The following is a 26,592-nucleotide window of genomic DNA, read 5'->3' on the forward strand; positions in this document are numbered from 1 at the left end:
ACTTTTGTATGTGTTGGTTCTGTTTCGAGTTCTGGTACTAGTATGTTGCTTATGATGATGTAAAAAGGCTTTGGGTGCTGTCATGAGTGAGTCTGTGTTTGAGCATGCGTGGAATAGTGGTGGAAACTGATATACTCGCCCAGGCGAGCTCATCTCGCCCAGGCGAGAATAGCGGGAACTCGCTCAGGTTTCTGCTCGAGCGCTCGCCTAGGCGAGCTGCTGTATTTTTGAGCGACGAACAGTCTCGCCTAAGCGAGAGCTCGCGACATTTTCCAGGAGCCATTGTTGCAGTCTCGCCTAAGCGAGAGTCTGCTATTTGAGCGAGAGCACTCTTCTTGCCTGAGCGAGGACTCCAGCTTGAGCGAGACCTCTTTTGGGTTTTTTGGTATGCTTTGTTTCTTGAATGTTGATGGTTGTTTGATTGGCTGGTTCATTGACTTATTAAGTACAAAGGGGGTGGATATGCATATGCTATGTATGTTATGGGTGAGAACAAATGAATTGGAAATGAGCTTGGCATGAGATATATTTGATGGTTGATCACTCATACTAAATGACATATTAAGGGTATGCATAGGAATTTCATGATTGATTGATAATGTATGAGTAAGGGTGGTTTAGGACATAATTCCATGACCCTTGTAGTGGGGCTCGTGGTAGTGCCTCATCTTACGAACATAATTCCGCGGGCCCTTCTCGGAGGAGTCCCCAGTGGTGCCTCAACAATAGGACCTAATTCCATGGACCCTCTTAGGGGGAGTCAATGGTGGTGCCTCATCGTATGAGCGTAATTCCATAGACCCTCTTAGGGGGGAGTCAATGGTGGTGCCTCATCTATTGGACTTAATTCCATGGACCTCGGGATGATAGCTCATGGCGGTGCCTCAACATAAGGACGTAATTCCACGGAGGTATCGTGGTGGTGCCTCAAGGCCACGACGTAATTCCACGGAGGTGTCGTGGTGGTGCCTCATGTAAGGATGTAATTCCACGAAGGCCTCGTGGTGATGCCTCACTGCTAGGACGTAATTCCATAGTTTGGTGGTGGTGCCTCATCGTATGTATCCGGATAGTCAAGTTTAAAAGTGATGAAGGATTGACCCCAACCAAGGATGAAGGCACATGCTTAAGAAGACTAAGCATGTTTAGAAAGGAAGTTCACTAATCCTTCATCCCTTTCATTTGTGTTTGTTATTTTTGATTCCCTAAGTTGACTTAGTTGAATCAACTTTAGTTGACTTGTTGACCTTTGACTAGGTTTGACTTGTTGACTATAGTTGACTTGACTTAAGCCAACATGCTAATCTATGTTTATTTGCTTTGTAGGTTAATTAGGAGTAAGAAAGTAATGCTAGGTGGCGCATGATGATTGGGGAGCATAAATGATGTGGATGAGAGAGTAAAGCAAAGGCATAAAGCATAAAGTAAAAGGCATAAAACAAGTGTACCTATGTACCTTTGGTCTCCTTTGTTTTTAGCACACTTTGGCCACTTTTTGGAGACATATGAGACACATTCTTTGTCTCCTTTTGTGCTAGAACGAAATTAGCCTTGCACACACCATAGTTGGCTCTTTTGTCTTTCATTTTTGTAACCTTATTTGACCTAGTTTCTAGAAGCTAGGGTTAGGTTTTTGTAGAGACATCCTTAGGTATCTTTTATTTGCTTAGAGGCCCCTAAACTCTTCTATATAAGGGGTGCTCCTAGACATGTAAAAGGGTTGAACATTTTGAAGTAAAAACAGTCTTGTGTCTCAACCATTTGTGAGAGTTTCCTCCCTTGGGAGTGAATACTTTTAAGCCTTATCTTGCATAGCAAGTGGCGGCACACATCCACTCATCTTCAAGGTTGTCATGGCTTCTAGCCTAGCCTTGTAGTGGCGTGCTTCTCACATTTTTACCATTTCTTTCCTTTCCATTTTATGTTTTCTTCTTCCTTTAATTGTTCTTGGTTTTCTATGGTTTATGTGCTTTTCATTTCCTTTTTGTTTTGAATCCATCCATCATCTTCTTCTCTTGAGCTTTGTGAAAGGAACCTTCACATCTAGATAGCTTGCTATCTTAATGTCCAGTGGGGATTTCGCTTAGCTTTCTTAATCAACTCACACCATATTCAATAATCTTAAAAAGGAACATGATAATCCTTCATCAAAAAGCCCTAAGTGGTTTGGGTATATCATGTGTGGATATCAGTTAATTATGATTAGTTTTGAATTTACCTGCTGAGTGTTATAATATAAGGATTTGTTACACTAGCTTACCCTTTTGCTTGTTTGTATGATTGTGTGTGGTTTCTTCCTTTGCGATGGTCATCAACCTTATTGATGTGAGCAGATGTGAGAATCTCTAGCAGTGGTGATAATAGAGATGTTGCACTTTGATGATATCTTGGACGACTATCAGGCTCACTATAGGGGCCTCAGCGTTTGGAGTTTAGTAGTAGTAATAGTAGTTTCTCTCGCTCTTGGCGGGTTTTTGTACCTCGTTTAGGCATGTGGAGCCTCTTCCTTTTATTATGGATATGTTAGGGTACTGTGTACGTCATATTTCGTCTTTCCACATTCTCTTAATATTTAATATATGTGGCATTTATTTAAATTGGAATTATCTATTTAAAATGGGATGTTACACGTCTTATAACTTATAAGAGTACAAAATATCAGTCATGACTATAGGAATATTAAATGTATCTTTAGACAAAATACACAAAGTAAATATGAAATACAAACACTTCTTGAATACTATTTCACAATTGCCAAGAGTTTATATAATTAAGATCTCTCTATTTTGTGTTCATCGTGGATTCCATCTCTCTTGCTAATAATATAGTAAAATAATTCATTCTCATTAAATAAGGGTATCAAATATCAAATAATAATTGAATAATGTTATATTATTATAAATTTAAACAAAAATATTGAATGTGTATTAAAAAATAAATTAAGAATCTTAAAATTAAAAGGAGAAAGTTATTATAAGTTTTTTTTAGGTTACCCAATAAACTTTATTAATTCAAAAAAAGAACAAATATGAAATTCGAATATATTGGAATAGACGTGAGGACATGTATAATGGAAGGAACGTGATTAATATACGTACTCAACTTCACATATTCAATTTAAATATTATTATACGCGTACTTATATTCAGTTAAAAAAAAATTCAGTCAAAATAAAACAAAATATTAATATTTGGACAAATTCATTTACCATACCTGATAAACACACATCTTATACCTAGACAATTTAGAAAATAAGTTGTAACGTCCCATTTAATTTATAAACACAATTAAAGGAAACGTCACACATAAGATAGTAAAATCACGCAGTCTTGGGGTTCCCAACATCACCCCTATAAAACCAGGCACACCACGATGCCAACAAAAGCAGGATAATAGTTTAACTAAGAGTTTACAATCCAAAGACAACGAATACAGCGGCCATAGCCCTAAAGAAGACATCACAAAGAGAAGTGTAAGATCTAGCCCAGACGGCTAAGCGATGGAATCACCATTCCCCTGTTGACCACGAGAACTTCGCCCATCTGCTCCCATCAACCAAGTCGATGATCATCGCAGGAAAGAATAGCCACATACAACACAACCATGCAACGAAACGGGTAAGCTAGAGCCAACAACATATGCATCATAAAGCCAAAAGCATTTTCATCATCTCACATCCAAATAATCAACCAAACATGTTATGACTCTTAATCAATACACTACGACTCGACTCGACTCATCCGGATACGTATAACTTGGTCGGATTCAGCGGATGCTTGCACTTGTGGTGGATACCTCTGCTCGACCCTGAGCTGCTCACCCCCGAGCTATGTGTTACAAGTGTTACGATGAATCAAATCTCCTCACCACAAGGTTAGCCCTTGATGAATTTCAGGCCTCCTGCTACTCTCACCACAGGGATCAGTCCGCTCTAAGTGAGACTAACTGGCCCCCTTAGAGTGTCAGGATGCAGTCCTTACCTTGAATCCTTACCTAGTTATACAGATGGGGCACCACCATGAACACCCACTAACAGGGGCCATGGAATTACGTCCCGACCACTGAAGCGCAACCTTGAAAGTCTCACCTAGAGACCCCAAGGTATCATGCACTGACACAGACCAACATACATATACAACCAGGGATTTATACATACATTGTACACAAGGTTTCAACCCAAAACCCACAACAAAACTCCATTGCTCATATGTTGAATCATTACTAACTTGTTATTCTCGATCATGAGTAAGGTGTTTCCCCTCATGCCAACCATACCAAAGCTTTACCAACCACCAAGATTCATTATTGCTCATACCAAGTTTGTGACCCCACACACACACATATGTAACCAACTCATCATATACAAGTCATGTAGGGATCATGCCAACTTTCATGCCAAACCCATCATTTGTAATCCAGGAAATCATACCACGTATACCTCATACTCCATTATATACATATCACTCATCATGCATTCATACCCAACCAAAACAGACCATTCGAGAATAAACAAATATTCAATCACAGTACTGCCTCGCCCAGCACCTCGCTCAGGCTGAGGGATCTCGCTCAGGCGAGACAGTCTCGCCCAGACGAGTCCCCTTCCGCCTAGGCGAGGGCTCAACAGGAATAAGAAGGCAACGCGGGATCTCACTTAAGCGAGATCCCTCTCGTTTAAGCGAGATCCCTCTCGCCTGGGCGAGTTGTGTGCTCGCTCAAAACACACCCTGGTCGCCTGAGCGACCACTCGCGCAGGAAGCTCTGGGCGAGCCTCTGCACATCTCGCTTGGGCGAGTCAAGCTCGCCTGGGCGAGTCTAACAGTGTCCACCACTGTTCGCACCTGCAACGCGCATGTTTTACAGACCAACCAATCATACAAAGTACTTTCACGCATCAAAACGAAGAATTTAACCATACAATTAGTAACCAACCCGTAAACAAGTTAAAACAACACAGAACTGGAAACCCTAACTTCTCGTACTTGGAGGAAGGGTTAACGGAAGTCTTGGCAGCACGATAGCTAGTACTGTTGTCCCGAGAACAGCTAAAGAGCTGGAAAACAGTGGAGGAACAGAACCAAGGGAAATTTGTTACGAAGACCTAACTGGACTTAATGCCAAGGAAAAATACATACAAGCTAAGAGGCACTTACGCGGAGTAGGAACTGGTCTGAGCTAGCTCGAAAGGGACCTTAGGCAAACCCTAGCAGAGTGTTCTGTGAGGGGTAAGGAGAGTGACGGCTGCTGGATTTTTCTGCAAGAGTGCAAAGTGAGGGTTAGGGCATCCTGAAAGGGGTTTTATCAATTGGGCCAACCCTAGGCCCAAACACAAGAGGGCAGAAAATTAGTAAGCCAAAATTAATGGGCCTTACATTCTCCCCAACAAGAAAATTTTCGACCTTGAAAAATGAAGACTCACCAGGTAAATAGATGTGGATGTGATTTTCTCATGTCCTCCTCTAACTCCCACGTCGAGTCACCCGTCCTCCGATCCCAGATGACTTTAACAAGACTAACGGTCTTCCCACGACGTTCCTCAACCTTGCTATCCTCAAGAGCGATGGGTGGTACTTCCACTGTGAGATCTTCCCTGATCTATATATCCTCAGCCTCCAACACGTGGGCCGGATCAAATACATACTTCCTCAGCTATGAGACATGAAACACTGGATGTAGGTTTTCCAACGGTGGGGGTAAAACTATCTCGTAGGCCACCGGTCCGATCCTCCTCGTGATCTGATATGGGCCAAGGAATTTAGGCGAAAGCTTCCTTGAGCGGAGAGCCCTTCCCACGCCCGTGGTTCGGGTCACCCTCAAGAATACATGATCTCCCGCTGCAAACTCCAAAGGCCTCCTCCTACGATCAGCATAGGCCTTCTACCTACTCTGAGAAGCCAGCATCCTATCTCTCACCATCCTCACCTTCTCGGTGGTCTGCTCTAACAACTCTGGTCCAACCAACACTGCCTCTCCATCCTGATACCAGCAAAGAGGAGTCCTACACCTCCTGCCATAAAGAGCCTCGTATGGCGCCATGCCAATGCTCGCATGAAAACTGTTGTTGTAGGTGAACTCAATCAAAGGCAATACTTCATCCCAAGCTCCCAGGTGGTCCAATATGTATGTCCTCAACAAGTCTTCTAATGATTGGATCGTCCTTTCAGACTGACCATCGGTCTAAGGGTGATAAGCTGAACTCATGGTGAGCTTGCTACCCATAGCATCCTGTAGCGTCTGCCAAAACCGGGATGTGAACCGTGGGTCTCTGTCGGAAACTATGCTCGAAGGCACCCCATGAAGCCTGACTATCTCCTTAATGTACAATTGGGCCAGCTTGGCCATAGACATTCTCAAGTTCATCGCCAGGAAGTGTGCACTCTTAGTCAGTCGATCTACTATCACCCAGATGGCGTCATGTCCTCTAAATGTTCGTGGCAAATGGGTCACAAAGTCTATCGAGATGCTATCCCATTTCCACACCGGTACCTCCAATGACTGTAGAATTCCCCCGGGTCTCTAGTGCTCCACCTTCGCCTTCTGACACGTCAGACAAGCGGATACAAACTGTGCCACATCCTTCTTCATCCCCTGCCACCAGAAGGTTTCCTTGAGGTCCTGGTACATCTTAGTCATGCCAGGATGCAAGCTAAGACGACTCTTGTGTCCTTCCTCAAGGATCAACTTCTTCACCTCAGCATCATCAGGTATACATACTCTGCCTCGAAACCTCAGTATGCCATCATCACTCACGACGAAGTCTCTGGCTTCCTCTGATCCAAGCTGTTCCCTAACCTTGTTCAGACCCGCATCCAACAACTGCCTCTCTCTGATCGAGTCCAAGAAGTCACTAGATATAGTAAGGGTACTACACCTAATGGACTCGGACCCCAACTCCACCTGTAGCCTCATGTCTCTGAACTTCTCTAATAGCTCCACCTCTTTTATCATGAAATGTGCCGTATGTACCGTCTTCCTACTCAGAGCATTTGCCACCATATTTGCCTTCCCCGGGTGATATACGAGCTCGAAGTCATAGTCCTTCAGGAATTCCATCCATCTCCTTTGCCTCATGTTAAGCTCCTTCTGGTCAAACAAGTACTTGAGGCTCTTATGATCGCTGAACACTCGGAACTGAGCACCATAAAGATAGTGCCTCCAGATCTTCAAGGCAAAAACTATAGCCGCCAACTCTAGGTCATGAGTAGGGTAGTTACGTTCATGTATCTTAAGTTGTCTCGAAGCATATGCCACGACCTTCTCTTGCATCAGAACACAACCAAGTCCAAGATGAGACGCGTCGCAGTAAACTTCAAACGGTTTCCCCACATCCGGAATTACCAATATAGGAGCACTCGTCAATCTCCTCTTTAGCTCTTGGAAAATTTCCTCACACTTATCTGTCCAAGTGAAAGGTTGGTCCTTCCGAGTAAGCAAAGTCAGAGGCGTCACTATCTTGGAGAATCCCTCTATGAATCTCCTATAGTAACCCGCTAACCCCACAAAGCTCCTGATCTCTGTGGCCGATTTAGGACTTTCCCACTTTACCACCGCCTCGACCTTTGCCGGGTCCACTGCAATCCATGAGCAGATATCACATGCCCCAAAAACTGAACTTCATCCATCCAGAACTCACACTTGGACAACTTGGCATACAGCTGCTTCTCTCTCAAAACACCAAGCACCAACCTCAGGTGTTCTGCATGTTCCTCCTGCGTCCGGGAGTAGATAAGTGATATCGCTGTCGTTAGGCGATCAAATTACCACTACTTTAGCAACTTCAGTATTGCCAGTTTGTAGTGAAGAAAATAGTTAGGGTTAAGATAACCCTGAGTCGTCTCACAACGAATACGGAATTGATCTCAAATATTTAATTCTCAAAAATGCAATTTAAAACTAGCAACTATAAAAATAGGGGGGTTTTGATATGCAAAGAAAATGACACGGAAGATTGTAAACACAGTAATAGTAAATAGGTCAATTCCACTGCTTTTTCTAAATAAGATTCTTCATTGGTTATCTAGAGATTATTGTTAAATTAATTATTGTTGTTGATTTACAAATAGATCAATGTAAAGACTCAATTCATTTGTTGGCATCCTCACTTTTAATCAAAGTACAGTCTCAATTAAAAGTGAGAATTGTTAGATTGTCCATAGTAAATTTAATCAAAGTACAGTCTCAATTAATTTTACTATGCCTAATCATGTCTATTCCTTTGTTTCTTTACCAAATAGAAAACTTAATTAATCAAAGTAAAGTCTTGACTAATTTTAGTTAAAGTAATTACCTCTAATTAAATTAAAGTCTCAATTATTGGCAAAAACTTATTTAATCAAATGAAAGTTTCTAAACAAAATCAAAGTAAAGTCTCAATTTAATTTAAAAACCTTTTAACTCATATGATTAGCATGTATGTAGATTTAAAATCATTATTTTCTATTCGATTAAGAAGCAAAGGACATAGATAAACAAAAACCACAACAATAATCAAAATAACAAAACATATAAATTCATCTAACCTCAGAATCCATTTAAGAAATTACAGTGGAATCAACCCTTAAAAGCTTAGCCCTCCATGACTTTGATGGAATACATGATGATATGAAAGAAAGACAATAAAAGAAAGAATGAGAGATGTGGTGGAGATGGTATCTGCCAAAACCAGAGAGTTCTAAGTGTCTAAGCTGTGAGTTGTAAAATTGTCAGTCCCCGTTTCTGCTCCCTTAAGTCTCTTTATATAGGCTTCAACTGGACTTTGGGCTTTATCTGTCAGTTGCTAAAATCTTTTATTTTTATTTAATTAATTAGCAACTTAATTCCTGTCCAATTTCCAATTCTGCCCCTCTCATTTAACCATATTTGCAGTTTTGACCAATGTTGACTGCTGACTTTGACCAGTTGACCAGAGTTGACCAGTTGACCAGTTTGATTGTCCTATCAGACGCTGACACGTGGCAGTGCAGATTCTCTCTCCAGAAATTAGGGTTTCACTCTCACACTCTTCTCCCTCCCTCGTGACGGCGGCTGCTCTGACGTGTGGCTGCTCCGGCGAGCTCGCGTTGTCATGGTGCAGATTCCGGCGAAGTGCAGGTTCTGGTTCGAGCTCGCGGTTGCGCGGAGAAGATGGAGGCAGCGCTGCTCGATGGTCGTTGGTGCGTCGCGGTGGCGGAACTGGTGCAGAGAACGTGAAGATCTCGCGGTGGCCGTGAATCTGAAGGTGGATTCGAGCTGGTGCAGGTGCGGACGGAAATGGTTGCGCGCGGAGCTGCGATGGTTGTTGGAAACGGCACGCGCGTTGCAGTTCTTGTGTGAAGATGGTGGTGGCGCGCGCGTTGCAGGTGCAGTTCCTGTTCGAAGATGGTGGTGTGCTCGCGGTGGCTGCGGAAATGGAGCACGCGATTTGTGGTGGAACTCCGGCGAGTTGACGGTGGTGGCCGCGGGAGAAGATGGTGGCGCGAAGAAGATGGAGGCGCGGTGGTGGTAGGTGCGCGAACTGTGGCGGCCGGAGATGGCGGCGGCGGCTGCCATGGTTATGGAAGGTGGTAGGGAAACTAGGGTTAGGGTTTGGGAGATGAAGGTGATGATGACGTGGCAAGATCTGAGTGGTCAATTGGGTGAGTGGAGGATTATGACACGTGGCGGCTTATGGTTGGCTAATTTTAAAAGGTGAGGATTGCCACATGGCATGATCTGGTTGAGTGGAGTTTAAGTGGTAGGAGGGGTGCAACTCAGTGAAAACTGGGGTGCAGAACAGGCTTTTGTTTGGTGGTCTACTTTAGAAGGGGTGTGCAAGTAAAAACTGAGGGTGCATTTAGCTCCTGATTTATTCTTTTTCAGAATTTCTTGATTTTGGACTTATTTTGTAACTTTGAATATTTAAAATCACACTATTAATTGCCCAAAAATAAATTCCAGCTGCATTAACAAACGTTAGAATATCCAATAATATTTTATGCAACTAAAATCAATTTTTACGCCACTTTTACCAAACTTACTCAATAAATCCAATAATCACAAATCCTAATTAAATCAATCTTTAAGCACAGAAAATTCAATTAAATCCCCAAATTTAAATATTAAATGAGGGCAAAAATTTGAACTCATCACACACCCACACTTATCCTTTTGCACTCCTGGGCAAAATTGAACAATTTCAAAACTTTTATTCTGAGGTCTTTTATTCCATATTTTCAGTGGATTAAAGAATTGAATACCAATGGAAACAGATCAATCTTCTAGAAATCATGTTGTCATGCACAAACAAATGGATAAAATTCTGTTTTTTCACACATGAGTTAATCTTTTGAGTTTACAAGTTAATCAAATATGAAAGAGAAACACTCAAGTTAAATATATATTTTCTCACCAAGATTCGCTCAAGTGTTTTGGCTTGTGTTTTCACTCAAAATACCCATGCAAGTAAATACTCTCAATGCTTAGCAAGACTCTAATATTCACAGCTTTCAGAAAACATGCATTCAAAAATCATGAGGACTTTTAACAGGTTATAATGAGGCCAAGGCAAAGGTAGGAAAAACTTTAGGATTTGTGTGTTTTTTTTTTGAAATAGTAAGGAAGAAAGAGTTTTGGAGCACAGTTTCAAAAACAATCTTTACTTCTTCTTCTTTTTTCTTTTTCAGACAGCAATCATTTTTCATTTCAACACTCTGTCATCAACAATTATTTTCCTTTTTGCCATTTTTACAACTTTGTGGGGGAAATACTCACCCCCACACTTTATTCCTCAACCAATCTCAACATAATCCACTAGCTCCTTCTTTCTCCCTAAGGTAAGGAAAAAATTGGTCTTTTCTTTTTAAGGTTTAACAGTATGCTCAAAACAAGAAAAAGAGGTTTAAGCTCAAGGGGCTACCAATGGATCAATGTTATGGTTAGCTTATTTGGCCAAGTAGCTAAAAACAAGAAATGCCTCAGTCATATCAAATCATGCATGTTCACCTAAGATGCAAAACAACAGAATCAAGCTAAACATTTGAGTACCAACAAGACATGAGCAAATCACACAAGAAAAATAGGAATGACACACGGTAGTTCATCCTTACAATAAAGCTCAAAACTCACAAGGTCAAAAACTCTTTCACAAAAGATTTATTCCAGAAACTCTCAAATCAACTCAATCAGTAAATCACAGACAACAATCCACTCATAACACATGACTTTTATTTTCCCAGAATTATGACCGTTCCAATTAGTAAATCAAATCCAAAAATCCAATGTCAATATGTTTTATTGAAAACAGAAACTTTTTTTTTAAATAAAAACAAGCAGAAAACAAAATTAGAAAAGGAAAAAAACAAAACAAATAGAAAACAAAAACAGAAAAGGGGGAAATCTCCCCACACCCCCACACTTTATCCATGCATTGTCCTCAATGTATTCAATATGTATAAAATGCAAAGAAAAAGTATGAAGTGTACTTACCTCCTCAAGGTGGAAGGTATGAGGGAGAAGTCAAGTTCATCCCATCCATCGTCTTATTCAGCATATCTTGATTTTCATTGAATATCCGAAGATGATGCCCATTAACTTTAAAAGTTCTTGCTGAAGATTCTTCCTTGATCTCCACTGCTCCATAAGGGAAGACTTCTGTAACAATGTATGGTCCTTCCCAAGTAGAACGCAACTTACCGCTCATGTGACCAAGCTTGGATTTGTATAGTAACACCTTCTGGCCTACCTTGAAATCCTTTCTAGCCACAAGCTTTTGGTCATGGAACATCTTGGTTTTCTCTTTATAGAACTTTGAATTTTCATAGGCTGCAAGCCTAATCTCCTCTAGTTCTTGCAACTGAAGTTTTCGCTCATTTCCTGCTTCTTCCAAATCCAAGTTGCATGCTTTCACGGCCTAATAAGCCCGATGTTCAATCTCCACAGGTAGATGACAAGCCTTTCCAAAAACCACCCTGAAAGGTGACATACCTATAGGTGTTTTGTAGGCTGTCCTGTGTGCCCAAAGTGCTTCATCCAATCTTGTGGCCCAATCCTTTCGACTAGGCTTCACTACTTTCTCTAGTATCTTTTTAATCTCTCTATTAAAGATCTCTGCTTGCCCATTACTTTGGGGGTGATATGGTGTAGCAATGCGATGTGTCACCCCATACTTCTTCAACATGTTCTCAAGTAGCCTATTACAGAAATGAGTCCCCTGGTCACTGATGATGGCTCGTGGTATCCCAAATCTGCAGAAAATGTTAGACCTGACAAAACTCATAACAACTCGAGAATCATTAGTCCTTGTAGCTATGGCTTCCACCCATTTGGAGACATAGTCTACAGCAAGCAAAATATAAGAAAACCCAAAAGAAGGAGGAAAAGGACCCATAAAATCAATACCCCAAATATCAAATACCTCACAATATAGCATGGGTTGTTGAGGCATTTCATACCTTCTTGTAATGGATCTAGCTGCCCTTTGGCACTGCTCACAATTTTCATATACCCTCTGTGCATCTTTAAAAATGGTAGGCCAATATAATCCACAATCCAACACCTTCCTACCTGTTCTTTGTGTGCCATAATGTCCACCAAAAGGAGACGAATGACAGAACTCAAGCACATGAGGTATCTCGATATCTGGAACACACCTCCTTATGACTTGGTCACTACCAATGCGCCATAAGATTGGGTCTTCCCATATATAGTACTTTGCCTCACTTTTTAGCTTGATTCTTTCATATTTGGAGAAGGAAGGAGGAATAGCAGAAACAACCAAATAGTTAACAATGTCAGCAAACCAAGGTTCAGGAAACATACCTTTCACAGCAGTCAATGCTAGGAGGACTTCATCAGGAAAGTCATCCTTAATAGGAATGTTATCTTCTCCATTTTCAATCCTGCTAAGATGATCGGCTACCAAGTTATGTGCTCCACTTCTGTCTAGAATCTCAATGTCAAACTCTTGGAGCAGTAGCATCCATCTGATCAACCTTGGTTTCGAATCTGCTTTCTTCAGAAGGAATTTTAATGCTGCATGATCAGTATAAACAATTACCTTGGAACCAAGTATATATGGTCTGAATTTGTCCAAGGCAAACACAACAGCCAATAATTCCTTCTCAGTCGTGGTGTAGTTAGCCTGCGCTGTATCCAACGTTCTGGAAGCATAATATATCACATGTGATAGCTTCCCATCTTTTTGTGCAAGCACCGCTCCTACTGCAAAGTTTGATGCATCACACATCAACTCGAATGGTAATGTCCAGTCAGGTGGCTGGATAATAGGAGTAGTGGTAAGCGCCTTTTTCAATGTATCAAACGCATCTTTGCACCTCTCTCCAAAGTCAAATACTACATCCTTTTGCAACAAGTTGGAGAGAGGGTTGGCTATCTTGTTGAAGTCCTTGATAAACCTCCTGTAAAATCCTGCATGTCCAAGAAAAGATCGAACCTCTTTCACAGAAGAGGGGTAAGGCAATTGTGAAATAATATCTATTTTAGCAGGATCTACAGATATACCATTCTTGGAAACAACGTGACCTAAAACTATACCTTGTTCCACCATAAAATGACATTTTTCAAAATTTAGAACAAGGTTAGTTTCTTCACATCTCTCTAAGACTCTAGCAAGATTAGACAAGCAGTGATCAAAAGATGAACCATATACACTAAAATCATCCATAAAAACCTCAATACAATGCTCCAACAAATCTGTAAAAATACTCATCATACATCGCTGAAATGTTCCAGGAGCATTGCAAAGGCCAAATGGCATTTTCCTATAAGCATATGTACCGAATGGACAAGTAAAAGTAGTCTTATGTTGATCCTCTGGGGCAATACAAATCTGAAAATACCCAGAGAATCCATCAAGAAAACAGTAATGAGACTTACCTGCCAATCGGTCTAACATCTGGTCCATGAATGGTAAAGGAAAGTGGTCCTTCCTGGTGGCCTGGTTTAGTCTTCTATAATCAATACAAACCCTCCAGCTATTCTGAATACGAGTAGGAATCAACTCGTTCTTCTCATTCTTGACCACGGTGATCCCAGATTTCTTGGGAACCACATGTACAGGACTCACCCAAGTGCTGTCAGAAATAGGATATATAATACCTGCTTGTAGCAACTTGGTGACTTCTTTCTTCACAACCTCCATCAGCTGAGGATTCAGTCTCCTCTGAGGTTGCCTCACTGGCTTAGCATCCTCCTCCAAGAGTATTCTGTGCATGCAGAAAGAAGGACTAATACCAGGAATATCTGCCAAAGTCCAGCCTATTGCTCGCTTGTGATCTTTGATAACCTGCAATAGCTTTTGTTCCTGCTCATCAGTAAGCAAGGCAGATATAATAACAGGGAGTTTCCCATCCCTTTCAAGATAAACATATTTCAAATGAGATGGTAAAGGTTTCAACTCCAAAGTGGGTGGTTGTTCCACAGATGGCAACATTTTACTGCCTAAGGTAATTTCAGCCACCTCAGCATCACACTTGGACGCCACAGAGGTATCAAATAGTGACACCGCGTCCTCAACATCACATGTTTTACAATTTTCTCCTTCGTCTAAAATTGAGGCCGAAATATTCGAAAGAGAAAAATCCAAAGAAGAAGAAAAACCAGATAAAACGTCCAAAAGTCCAAAAGCATAATTGTTCACTACATTACTCAATAAATCAATACAAAACAAAGAATGGTCTTCAATTGGGTGCTTCATGGCTTCTAGCACGTTGAACTGCACCTTCTCATCTCCTATCTCCATAGTCAAGGATCCTGCATGCACGTCTATCTTGGTACGTGTTGTCATCATGAATGGTCTTCCCAAGATGATTGTGGTTGAACTCATTCCTTCATCATCCTTCATGTCCAAGATATAGAAATCTGCAGGAAAAATTAACTTGTCCACACGGACAAGCACATCTTCTAGCACACCTGCAGGGTTAACTGTGCTACGGTTGGCCAATTGAATGACCACACCAGTAGACTTAAGAGGTCCAAGATGAAGTGAAGTAAAAATAGATAAAGGCATTACATTAATAGAAGCTCCTAAATCTAACATAGCATTGTCAAACTTAGTACTTCCTATAATGCAGGGAACAGAAAACATACCTGGATCCTTACACTTTTGCGGCATTCTGACTGCAGGCTTCTTGATTAAGCTAGAGACATTTCTTCCCATGTTCACTACCTCTTTGTCCATAATACGCCTTTTATGTGTACATAATTCTTTGAGAAACTTGGCGTATTTAGGAATTTGTCTCACAGCATCCAACAAAGGGATGTTTATCTCCACTTTCTTGAAAGTATTCAGGATTTCTTTGTCTAACTCCTCCATCTTTTTAGTTTTTGGTTTCAAACGGTTTGGATAGGGAGGAGGAGGAGAATAAGGAGAAGGATTTTCAGAGGAAGTATTAGGGGATACCAACCTAGAGTTATCACTGGGTGCATGCATCTCAGATGTTGCTTGTGTTGCTTCATCTGATCTTCCTCTTTCATCATTAGGTACAACTTCATTGTCCTTATCTTCATCTTCTTGGGTATCCCCAAGGCCTTGTATTTGCTTACCCGATCTTAAAGTAATAGCACTTACATTTCTCGGGTTGATTACAGTTTGTGCAGGCAAATTGCTTGAGCCTTGTTGAGACTTTATCTGATTTAACTCATTTGCCATTTGTCCAATCTGATTTTGCAAATTCTAATTGGTTGCTTCCATCGTCTGTTTCAACTCATTGATTTGTCCCTTCATCATGTCAGCCATCATTTTCATCATTGCCTCCATGTTTGAATCACCAGAGGTTGTCGCTGGTTGTGGTTGTTGCCTCTGTTGAGGTGGAACATAGACTTGTTGGTGTTGAGGCTGTTGATTTCCCCATTTCTGGCTGGGATATTCCTTCCAATCTGGGTTGTACTTGTTGGAGGACAAATCATGGTTGTATTGCTGCCGAGGTGGTCTATTATTGCCATAGATGTTTGCAGAATATGCTTGAGGTTGTTCATTGTCTAACGTCCCTGTCTCTTTTAACATAGAACAAGCCTCTGTAGGATGATTAGTAGAAGCACAAATTCCACATAAAGTAGAAGGGATAGGCTTTTTCTGTAAGTCTGTCAAGGTCCTTACCATGGCTGCTAAGTCATCCAACTTCCCTTCTAATTTCTTGTGATCTGCAACATATGAAGCTTCTACTCCATGGGTTCCCTTCAATAGAGTTATAGAATTACTCCTTGTGGAAAATTGTTGATGGTTCGATGCCATAGTTTCAATCAATTGTCTTGCATTTGTTGGCGTTTTGTCCACCAATGACCCTCCACTTGCAGCATCTATCATTTGTCTATCCATGATACTCAATCCCTCATAAAAGTATTGAATGAGGAGATGCTCGTTTATTTGGTGATGAGGACATGAAGCACATAACTTTTTGAATTTTTCCCAATACTCGTGAAGACTTTCTCTTTCTTGTTGCCTTATCCCATAAATATCTTTGCGAATAGCAGCAACTCTAGATGCTGGAAAAAACTTTTCCAGAAATAATCTTTTCAGAGTCTCCCAGGTATTGATGGATCCTGGCGGAAGGCAGTATAACCAATTCTTAGCGGCATCTTGCAGTGAGAATGGAAAAGCCTTAAGCTTGATATGTTCCTCTGTCACTGTTGTAGGTCTCATGGATGAACAAACAACATGAAATTCCTTCAAATGATGGTACGGGTCTTCTCCTGCTAATCCATGGAATTTGGGTAAAAGATGGATTAACCCAGACTTAAGCTCACATTCTCCATCTGGATATTGGATGCACATGTTTTGTGTAATTGCTGCATCCGGTGAAGCCAACTCTCTTATTGTTCTTTCTTCCATTCTATCTTCTTGAATTTCTGGTTCAGGTGATGGATCAGAAGATATGTTAATCACTAGTGGTGATTCTAGTGGTACACTTTCAGTGGTAGGTTCAGATGATGATGGTGCTCCTTCAGTAGAACACCTGAGATCAAGTCTCCTACGTGATTTACGCAAGTTCCTTTCAAGTTCTGAATCAAGTTGATAGAATTGACCCGGATTGGCCCGAGTCATGCACTATGCAGGTCCACCTGAAAGTGTTTCCCTGTGTGTTTTTTTTTTCCTATTCTTGTTTTGGAGAAAGATTTCAAGAAAGAAATGAGTTAAGATGTCGTTGGGTCTACTCCTAGGAAAGAGAGGTGCGTCACAATGGACAATCAGGGTTTTGGATTTGGGAATGGAATGCTACGGAGAATGGTAATTATATTTATGTGTTTACTACTACTACTACTACTATTATTATTATAATTATTATTATTATATTAGTAATAATGGTAATTATATTAATAAAAATAATTAATGAAAACAAACATCACTTGAATTTTTCAAAAAAAAAAAATTATAATATTATTGTTCCGGTCTCGAATCTCAGGGAGACGAAATTCAAGAACAAATTGCTCTTGTGGCTCTTACACTGTTAGATATGCATTTTTCTTTTCTGGAGTTCAATAGTTTTGGTTCCAAAAAAGGTCTCCTCTTTTCCTCTCTTCTCCTTTGTAGAGGCCTTCTATTTACATGATTCGTATAGTGTGGCAAAATATCAACAGTCGATTCCTATTTTTTCGCTGAATATTAAATCCCTTCTTTTTAGGAACGAACTAACCACGTCATCATCCAAAGAACATATTTCTAATGAATTCTAATGGGCTCCACTAATAAATTCTATCGTGGGTCTGATACTTCAATGATGATGGGCCTATTTGTATAAGGTTGGAATCTTATCACTAGCATTTTGGCTACGTTCCATATGAAGTCGGAATCCGAGCATGGTCCAAATCCTGCTCGGATTCCTTGTTCGTCACCTCAGCCCATGAATGAAACTTGTTATTTTATGATAAATATTTATCGGGTCAGAAACGAAATGAACATGTTGAGTTGGTCATTCCCAATACAATACAATTATATTATAACCTTAAATACAAATCAAAATTTTGAAAATGCATTCACAAAAACAAATGAAATATTGTGTGTCATCCTAGGGGGGAACAAACTGGGGTCCACCAAGACCCTTGGATAATTAATTTATTACAATACGTTACATCAAATTTGTCCAAAAATTATGTCCTGGGTTACAACTTACATTTGATTGGGTCGCATGTTAAATTTCAACAACGAGATAGTGTTGTTCAGGGGGAGGGGAAAATGGATTTTGGGTTTATGACAACTGAGACGGGTTGGGGGATTGAGCAATGAAAGAAGAGAGGTGCGGGGAATTGTTGGTGGAGAGGGATTCGGGATAGAGGGAACAATTTGAAGATTGAAATTGGGTTAGGGTTTGTCGAAGAGGGGTTTTGGGGTTTCAACAATCACGGCAGAAGGGGTTCTCTCATGGTGGAGCAGAGGTGTGTGTGTGTGCGGGAAGGGTTTTGTGGTGCGATTTCAAGAACATGTAGAGCATAGGTTTGTGTGTGGGAAGGGTCTTGTGGGGCGGTTTCGGGAAGAGGAGGAGTAGCGGTGTGTGTGCGGGAAGGGTAGCAGAGGAGGAGACTGGTTTTGAAAGACCAATATCAAAACAGTGAGTGTTCTGTGATGAGTGGTCAGTGGCGTGTGATGAGTGGGGAAGTAGCTACACGCGCGAGTGCGTCCCCAAACGCTTCACCACTGTCATTTCATTTGTCAGTTATAAGAAAACAAAATTAAATGAAATAGCTGATGCCACGTCAGGTGATAACAAAAGTGGTCATATTTGAGTGTCAATGTATCATTTCTCTAATAATATTTTGACACACTTTTTTATCCATTTTTAACTTATCACTTTAATCATCTTTCAATTATATATTTTGAATTTTACTTAATAATGTGATATAATGATCTAAAAATAATTGGAGTAATAAATTAAAAGATGATAAAAGAAAGTAGGTCAAAATATAATTATTGTATATTAAAATAAGTTTGGAAGATATTTTTAAGGGACTAAACTGTCCTTTACGCATTGTTTGTGGTTCTTATATTTGGGCGCCTTATCTACAACAACACTGGTCTCATTCTGGTGGAAAGGTGATGCAACAAGCAACACTCATGGAAGCCTGGTTCATCATCGTAGTCTCTGCGTGCGTCTGCGTCATCGTAAGAGCCATATTCTCTCTTCAAACCAAAACCATCAACACCCCTCCAGGCCCTCTTCACATCCCAATCCTCACAAGCATCCAATGGCTCCTCAAATCCTTCAGCCAACTCGAGCCGATTCTCCGAAACCTCCACGCCAAGTTCGGCCCCATCGTCACCATCCGCATCGGATCTCAACGAGCCATATTCATCGCCGACCGCACCCTCGCCCACCAAGCCCTCGTCCAAAATGGTTCCGTCTTCTCCGACCGCCCCAAGGCTCTCGCCGCCTCCAAAATCCTCACCAGCGACCAACGCAATATCAGCTCCGCCTCCTACGGCCCCACGTGGCGTATCCTCCGCCGAAACCTCACCTCCGAGATGCTCCACCACTCACGCGTCAAGTCCTTCTCCGGGATCCGCAACTGGGTCCTCCACACCCTCCTCACTCACCTTAAATCCGATTCTCAATCCAATGATTCCGTCAAAGTCATTGATCACTTCCAATACGCCATGTTCTGCTTGCTCGTCTTCATGTGCTTCGGGGAGCGACTCGACGAGGGCAAAGTCAGAGACGTCGAGCGCGTCCAACGACAGTTACTTCTAGGGTTTAGCAGGTACAACATCCTTAATTTCTGGCCCAAAGTCACCCGCGTTTTGCTCCGCGAACGTTGGGAGGAGATGCTTAGGTTTCGCCAGGAGCAGGAGGACGTGATGATTCCACTTATAAGAGCCAGGAAGCAAAAGCAAGGCAAGGAGGAAGGCGTTGTTTCGTATGTTGATACTTTGTTGGGTTTGGAGTTGCCCGAGGAGAAACGCAAGCTCAACGAAGAGGAGATTGTGACGCTGTGCAATGAGTTTTTGAACGGGGGCACGGACACCACTTCCACGGCGTTGCAGTGGATCATGGCGAATTTGGTAAAGTACCCACATGTGCAAGAGAGGTTGGTGGGCGAGATAAGGGAGGTGATGGGTGAGAGAGAAGACGGAGAAGTGAAAGAAGAAGACTTGGAGAAATTAGCTTATCTGAAGGCTGTGATTTTGGAGGGTTTGAGGCGCCACCCACCTGGGCACTTTGTGTTGCCTCATGCAGTGAGTGAGGACGTGGTTTTGAATGATTACTTGGTCCCTAAGAATGGGACAGTGAATTTCATGGTGGCAGAGATGGGGTGGGACCCTAAGGTGTGGGAGGATCCAATGGCGTTTAAGCCAGAGAGGTTTATGAATGATGAAGGGTTTGACATTACTGGTAGTAAAGAGATCAAAATGATGCCTTTTGGTGCAGGGAGAAGGATTTGCCCTGGCTATAATCTAGCGTTGCTTCACTTGGAGTACTTTGTGGCTAATCTGGTTTGGAACTTTGAGTGGAAGATTCCAGAGGGAGGGGACGTGGATTTATCAGAGAAACAAGAGTTCACTGTGGTAATGAAAAATCCATTGCAGGTTCATCTTTCTCCTAGGATCTAGACTCTACCCACCTTATCATATAATAATAAGGCCTCCCAATAATTGTTTGAAAAATATATTTTTATGATTACAGTACTGCGTAATCTGCGCTTTGCTAGCACGTGTAGCACATAATAAAAGGATAATCGTTCGGACCGTATGGTATTTTGATAAAAAAAATTTATAAAATTTAATAAAATTTACTTTTCAATACATAACAATTTTTTTTTTTGAGTCACATCAAATTTGTTGCATTACCAAAAGTTTGTCGACAATACTTTCTTAAAACATAATTATCCTGACCATTTAGTACTTACGACTAGTGAGCAAAAGTTGAATGAGAAATAGTTGAAAGAAAGATTTTGTCATCAAGCAAACGAACCGATGGTCCAACCAAATATTTAAAGAAACGCAAAACGACAAATTTGTTTCTCATAATTATTAGTTATGCCTAAGTTTTAGAGGGAATTATGATTCATATCAAGACTTTCAATAAAAGGTATTTAATGAATCATTTTCTATAATACATTATCAGTCAATATATTTGTCTAATATTTGAATCAAACGCTAAAACGAATTATTTTATAAGTAACTATTTATAAAAAAAAAAAAATCTGTCTTTGAACTATACTCATTCAAGAATTTAGGAGATCCTTAAAGTAGAACATTGTTTCCTTTTAGATTTGCAGGTTATTTTTTATCTTAAATGTTATAATTACGCTTTTTATATCACGATTCTATATTATTTTATTATTGATTCTTTTATTATTATTATTATTATTATTATTATTATTATTTTATTAAAAAGTAGTAACTCAAATAAAAGTTCAGATCCATTCGATTATGAGAAAGATTACGGAATATCTTCCAATTTCTCTTGATTATATCCCTTGTAAAGGAATTATAATTCTATTTTTATTACCTCTATGGACATATTTTTAGAATAACACCACTATTAAAGTACTTTAGAAAAACTATTGGCAATAAGTTTATATTGGACACTAGGCAAGGCAAGGATGGTTGGATGATTTTATAAAATATATTTATAAGTGTTTTGAAAGGGATATCCAACATGTCATTCAATGTTTAGTAAAAAAAACTGACAAAAACGTAATTTTATATCGCATTCTCCCAATTGAGCCATGTCCAATTCTTCAATGCAAATTACACATGATTCTACTGTAGAAAATGAGTTTAAACAATTATCACTACACGTATAAGGCCCAGTTTTATTTCTGTCCTAATGTTTAAGGGTTGGCCTTAATATGTTGGGCCTAAGGGGGTGGCCCATAGGGTGCTAAGGCTCTAAAGTTGCTAGGGTTTCCAATTCTGATTCATTCTTGCAAAACAGAACCCTAAGCGCTGCCCCCTTACTTTCAGGACGCTCTGCTAGGGCTTGACTCCGGATCTTGGCCAAAGATTTCTCGAGCTCAGCTTTGTTTTCGTTCCATGTAAGTGTTTCTCAAGTTCGTACCTGTACTCCCTAAAGCTTATTTTTGTGTTCTTCCTTCTAAGGTTCCATAATAACTTTGTTCTTCCTTTGCCCCGTTGTTCTTCCATTTTCTGAGACCACTTCTCAAACTGTTGCACTCCGTAGTTGGTGTCGAGGTCTCGTATAAGCCCTCTCCAGGTAAGGGAAGCTAGACTTCGCGTTTTGATTCACTTTTGTATGTGTTGGTTCTGTTTCGAGTTCTGGTACTAGTATGTTGCTTATGATGATGTAAAAAGGCTTTGGGTGCTGTCATGAGTGAGTCTGTGTTTGAGCATGCGTGGAATAGTGGTGGAAACTGATATACTCGCCCAGGCGAGCTCATCTCGCCCAGGCGAGAATAGCGGGAACTCGCTCAGGTTTCTGCTCAAGCGCTCGCCTAGGCGAGCTGCTGTATTTTTGAGCGACGAACAGTCTCGCCTAAGCGAGAGCTCGCGACATTTTCCAGGAGCCATTGTTGCAGTCTCGCCTAAGCGAGAGTCTACTATTTGAGCGAGAGCACTCTTCTTGCCTGAGCGAGGACTCCAGCTTGAGCGAGACCTCTTTTGGGTTTTTTGGTATGCTTTGTTTCTTGAATGTTGATGGTTGTTTGATTGGCTGGTTCATTGACTTATTAAGTACAAAGGGGGTGGATATGCATATGCTATGTATGTTATGGGTGAGAACAAATGAATTGGAAATGAGCTTGGCATGAGATATATTTGATGGTTGATCACTCATACTAAATGACATATTAAGGGTATGCATAGGAATTTCATGATTGATTGATAATGTATGAGTAAGGGTGGTTTAGGACATAATTCCATGACCCTTGTAGTGGGGCTCGTGGTAGTGCCTCATCTTACGAACATAATTCCGCGGGCCCTTCTCGGAGGAGTCCCCGGTGGTGCCTCAACAATAGGACCTAATTCCATGGACCCTCTTAGGGGGAGTCAATGGTGGTGCCTCATCGTATGAGCGTAATTCCATAGACCCTCTTAGGGGGGAGTCAATGGTGGTGCCTCATCTATTGGACTTAATTCCATGGACCTCGGGATGATAGCTCATGGCGGTGCCTCAACATAAGGACGTAATTCCACGGAGGTATCGTGGTGGTGCCTCAAGGCCACGACGTAATTCCACGGAGGTGTCGTGGTGGTGCCTCATGTAAGGATGTAATTCCACGAAGGCCTCGTGGTGATGCCTCACTGCTAGGACGTAATTCCATAGTTTGGTGGTGGTGCCTCATCGTATGTATCCGGATAGTCAAGTTTAAAAGTGATGAAGGATTGACCCCAACCAAGGATGAAGGCACATGCTTAAGAAGACTAAGCATGTTTAGAAAGGAAGTTCACTAATCCTTCATCCCTTTCATTTGTGTTTGTTATTTTTGATTCCCTAAGTTGACTTAGTTGAATCAACTTTAGTTGACTTGTTGACCTTTGACTAGGTTTGACTTGTTGACTATAGTTGACTTGACTTAAGCCAACATGCTAATCTATGTTTATTTGCTTTGTAGGTTAATTAGGAGTAAGAAAGTAATGCTAGGTGGCGCATGATGATTGGGGAGCATAAATGATGTGGATGAGAGAGTAAAGCAAAGGCATAAAGCATAAAGTAAAAGGCATAAAACAAGTGTACCTATGTACCTTTGGTCTCCTTTGTTTTTAGCACACTTTGGCCACTTTTTGGAGACATATGAGACACATTCTTTGTCTCCTTTTGTGCTAGAACGAAATTAGCCTTGCACACACCATAGTTGGCTCTTTTGTCTTTCATTTTTGTAACCTTATTTGACCTAGTTTCTAGAAGCTAGGGTTAGGTTTTTGTAGAGACATCCTTAGGTATCTTTTATTTGCTTAGAGGCCCCTAAACTCTTCTATATAAGGGGTGCTCCTAGACATGTAAAAGGGTTGAACATTTTGAAGTAAAAACAGTCTTGTGTCTCAACCATTTGTGAGAGTTTCCTCCCTTGGGAGTGAATACTTTTAAGCCTTATCTTGCATAGCAAGTGGCGGCACACATCCACTCATCTTCAAGGTTGTCATGGCTTCTAGCCTAGCCTTGTAGTGGCGTGCTTCTCACATTTTTACCATTTCTTTCCTTTCCATTTTATGTTTTCTTCTTCCTTTAATTGTTCTTGGTTTTCTATGGTTTATGTGCTTTTCATTTCCTTTTTGTTTTGAATCCATCCATCATCTTCTTCTCTTGAGCTTTGTGAAAGGAACCTTCACATCTAGATAGCTTGCTATCTTAATGTCCAGTGGGGATTTCACTTAGCTTTCTTAATCAACTCACACCATATTCAATAATCTTAAAAAGGAACAAGATAATCCTTCATCATTTGGTATCTAGAGCTAGGTTATCTTGAATATGGTGTTTTTCATGTTCTAACCTTGTCTTGTGTAGCTATCTTTGAATGGTCCACATAAAAACAGTGCTGGCAGCAACGTGTGCGTTTTTGAAAAAAATACTGCAGTTATCTCAGTGGTCCAAAAGTAACGTTCTTTATATCAAAAGAAAGCTCTGTGAGTCTAGTTTCCAACAAAAAAAGAATTAACGCATTTGGAGTTCTGTGGAGAGAGTTATGATCAAATGAGTGAGCAAAGGTCAGAGCTGCCGAGAATACGAAAAACAACGTTTTCAGGTTATGTTGTGGCAATTTTGGCTTCGGTTTTGTGACTCTTTTGCTCCTAAATGTGGTTGGATAACATGTCTTTTGATGCTTACTCTTTGAGCCTCAAATCCATGAGTTTAAATGCATGATAGCTACATGTTTGTGTCTTTGTGTATATCATGTTGAGTCTTTAAATGTGTCTAACTTTTGCTTGAGTCATATGTCATATGCTAACTTGAAGTTTTCTTATTCTTGTTTTTCCAAGTATTTGAATCTTGCTTTCACTTTATGTCTTGCTTGATGTATGCTCCATGAAATTGATTTTGGCCTAAAACTTGAGGAACTAAGTGTCCAAGCCACCTAAAACTCTTTCTCACCATTTTATGAAGCTAGTTGTGAAAAGAAGAAAATTTTTACACCAAAATTTGTCAAAAAAACCGAGAGCAAACTTGCTCATTGGTGAACTCAAAGTGTGTTTGTCACTAAGTGTTATGATACTAGTTTTCATGCTTGAGAAAGGGGTGATATTGGCAAATTAGTTCCATTCTTTGACTTGGTTATGATCTTTCTTGGTGTATGCATGATTTAAGACTAGGGAATGCATGTTCAAGTATTTTCCATGTCATTCTTATAATGTGTTTTTCTTGTTTTAGTCTTGTTAAAAGTTTGTCTCAATCTTTTCTTCTTTAGAGTTTAGCATTTCTTGTTTTTGTGCTTTTCTTGCTTGTCTTTAGGTACTCTTGGTTTTGTCATAGTATGTTTGTCTTCTTGAAATTCTTAGTGTTTGAACCGAGCCACTTGTATGCAAGAAAAGGATTTTTGAACAAAGAGTTTTCTTCACTCCTTGGAGGAGCTTTGAGTGTAGCCTTGCCTTGTTACTTTGGGAGTGTGATCTAAACACTTGGATTGCATTTTGGGTTGGATTTGGTCTCGATTTTCATGTTGTCTAACCCCTAATCCATTTATTTTGTCTCGGATTTGAGTGTTTTTGTTGTAGGAATCATGGCAAGTTCATCAAATGCACCTATACCAAAAAAAATAATACATTGATGAGATTGCTTCGGGATTTGGAGTTGTCTAGGAAGGAGGCCTTTGAACAATTGAGAAAGGACAAGGAGTAAAGTGACCTAAGAATCCAAGAGCACATTCAAAGGCTTGAAGCTAAGGAGCAAGAAAGAGAGGCTAGGAAAAGAGGGCATTCTAGGCGCAAACCATCACAAGAGAAGCAAACTCCAAAGATTCCTAAGTTCAAAGGAGAAAATGACCCAAACATGTACATTGAGTGGGAACAAAAAGTGGACCAAATTTTTACCATTCATGTAGTTAGTCATCAAAAGCAAGTAGATTTGGTAGTCTTAGAGTTTGAGGATTATGCCATGACTTGGTGGCATCAATTATGTATGGACAATATTAACCAAGAGTCACTCGCGACTTCTTGGAGGGACCTTAAAAATTTGATGCGCGCTAGATTTGTTCCTTCCTACTATAGGAGGGAGACTCTTTTGAAGCTCCAAAGGCTTCAAAAGGGGTCCATGTGTGCGAATGAATATTACAAGTTAATGGAGTCCATGCTTCTAAAAGTAAGACTCCAATTTGAAAGTGAAGAGGAAAAGGTAGCTAGATTTGTGAGTGGGTTAAGGAGGAGCCACATACAACACAACCATGCAACGAAACGGGTAAGCTAGAGCCAACAACATATGCATCATAAAGCCAAAAGCATTTTCATCATCTCACATCCAAATAATCAACCAAACATGTTATGACTCTTAATCAATACACTACGACTCGACTCGACTCATCCGGATACGTATAACTTGGTCGGATTCAGCGGATGCTTGCACTTGTGGTGGATACCTCTGCTCGACCCTGAGCTGCTCACCCCCGAGCTATGTGTTACAAGTGTTACGATGAATCAAATCTCCTCACCACAAGGTTAGCCCTTGATGAATTTCAGGCCTCCTGCTACTCTCACCACAGGGATCAGTCCGCTCTAAGTGAGACTAACTGGCCCCC

The 26,592-nt window shown here is 40.7% G+C and overlaps 1 protein-coding gene across 1 annotated transcript; it reads left to right on the forward strand.

Annotated features, from left to right (window-relative positions):
• The first annotated feature begins 18,933 nt into the window (after positions 1-18,933).
• Positions 18,934-20,652, forward strand: LOC114178791 (cytochrome P450 89A2-like). Its single transcript, XM_028064881.1, has one exon. It carries the CDS (start codon positions 19,004-19,006, stop codon positions 20,513-20,515), a length of 1,512 nt encoding a protein of 503 aa, XP_027920682.1. The 5' UTR covers positions 18,934-19,003; the 3' UTR covers positions 20,516-20,652.
• The last annotated feature ends 5,940 nt before the right edge of the window (positions 20,653-26,592 follow it).

Source organism: Vigna unguiculata, chromosome 3 (assembly GCF_004118075.2).
Source record: "Vigna unguiculata cultivar IT97K-499-35 chromosome 3, ASM411807v1, whole genome shotgun sequence".
In the NCBI taxonomy this organism is placed as follows: Eukaryota; Viridiplantae; Streptophyta; class Magnoliopsida; order Fabales; family Fabaceae; genus Vigna; species Vigna unguiculata.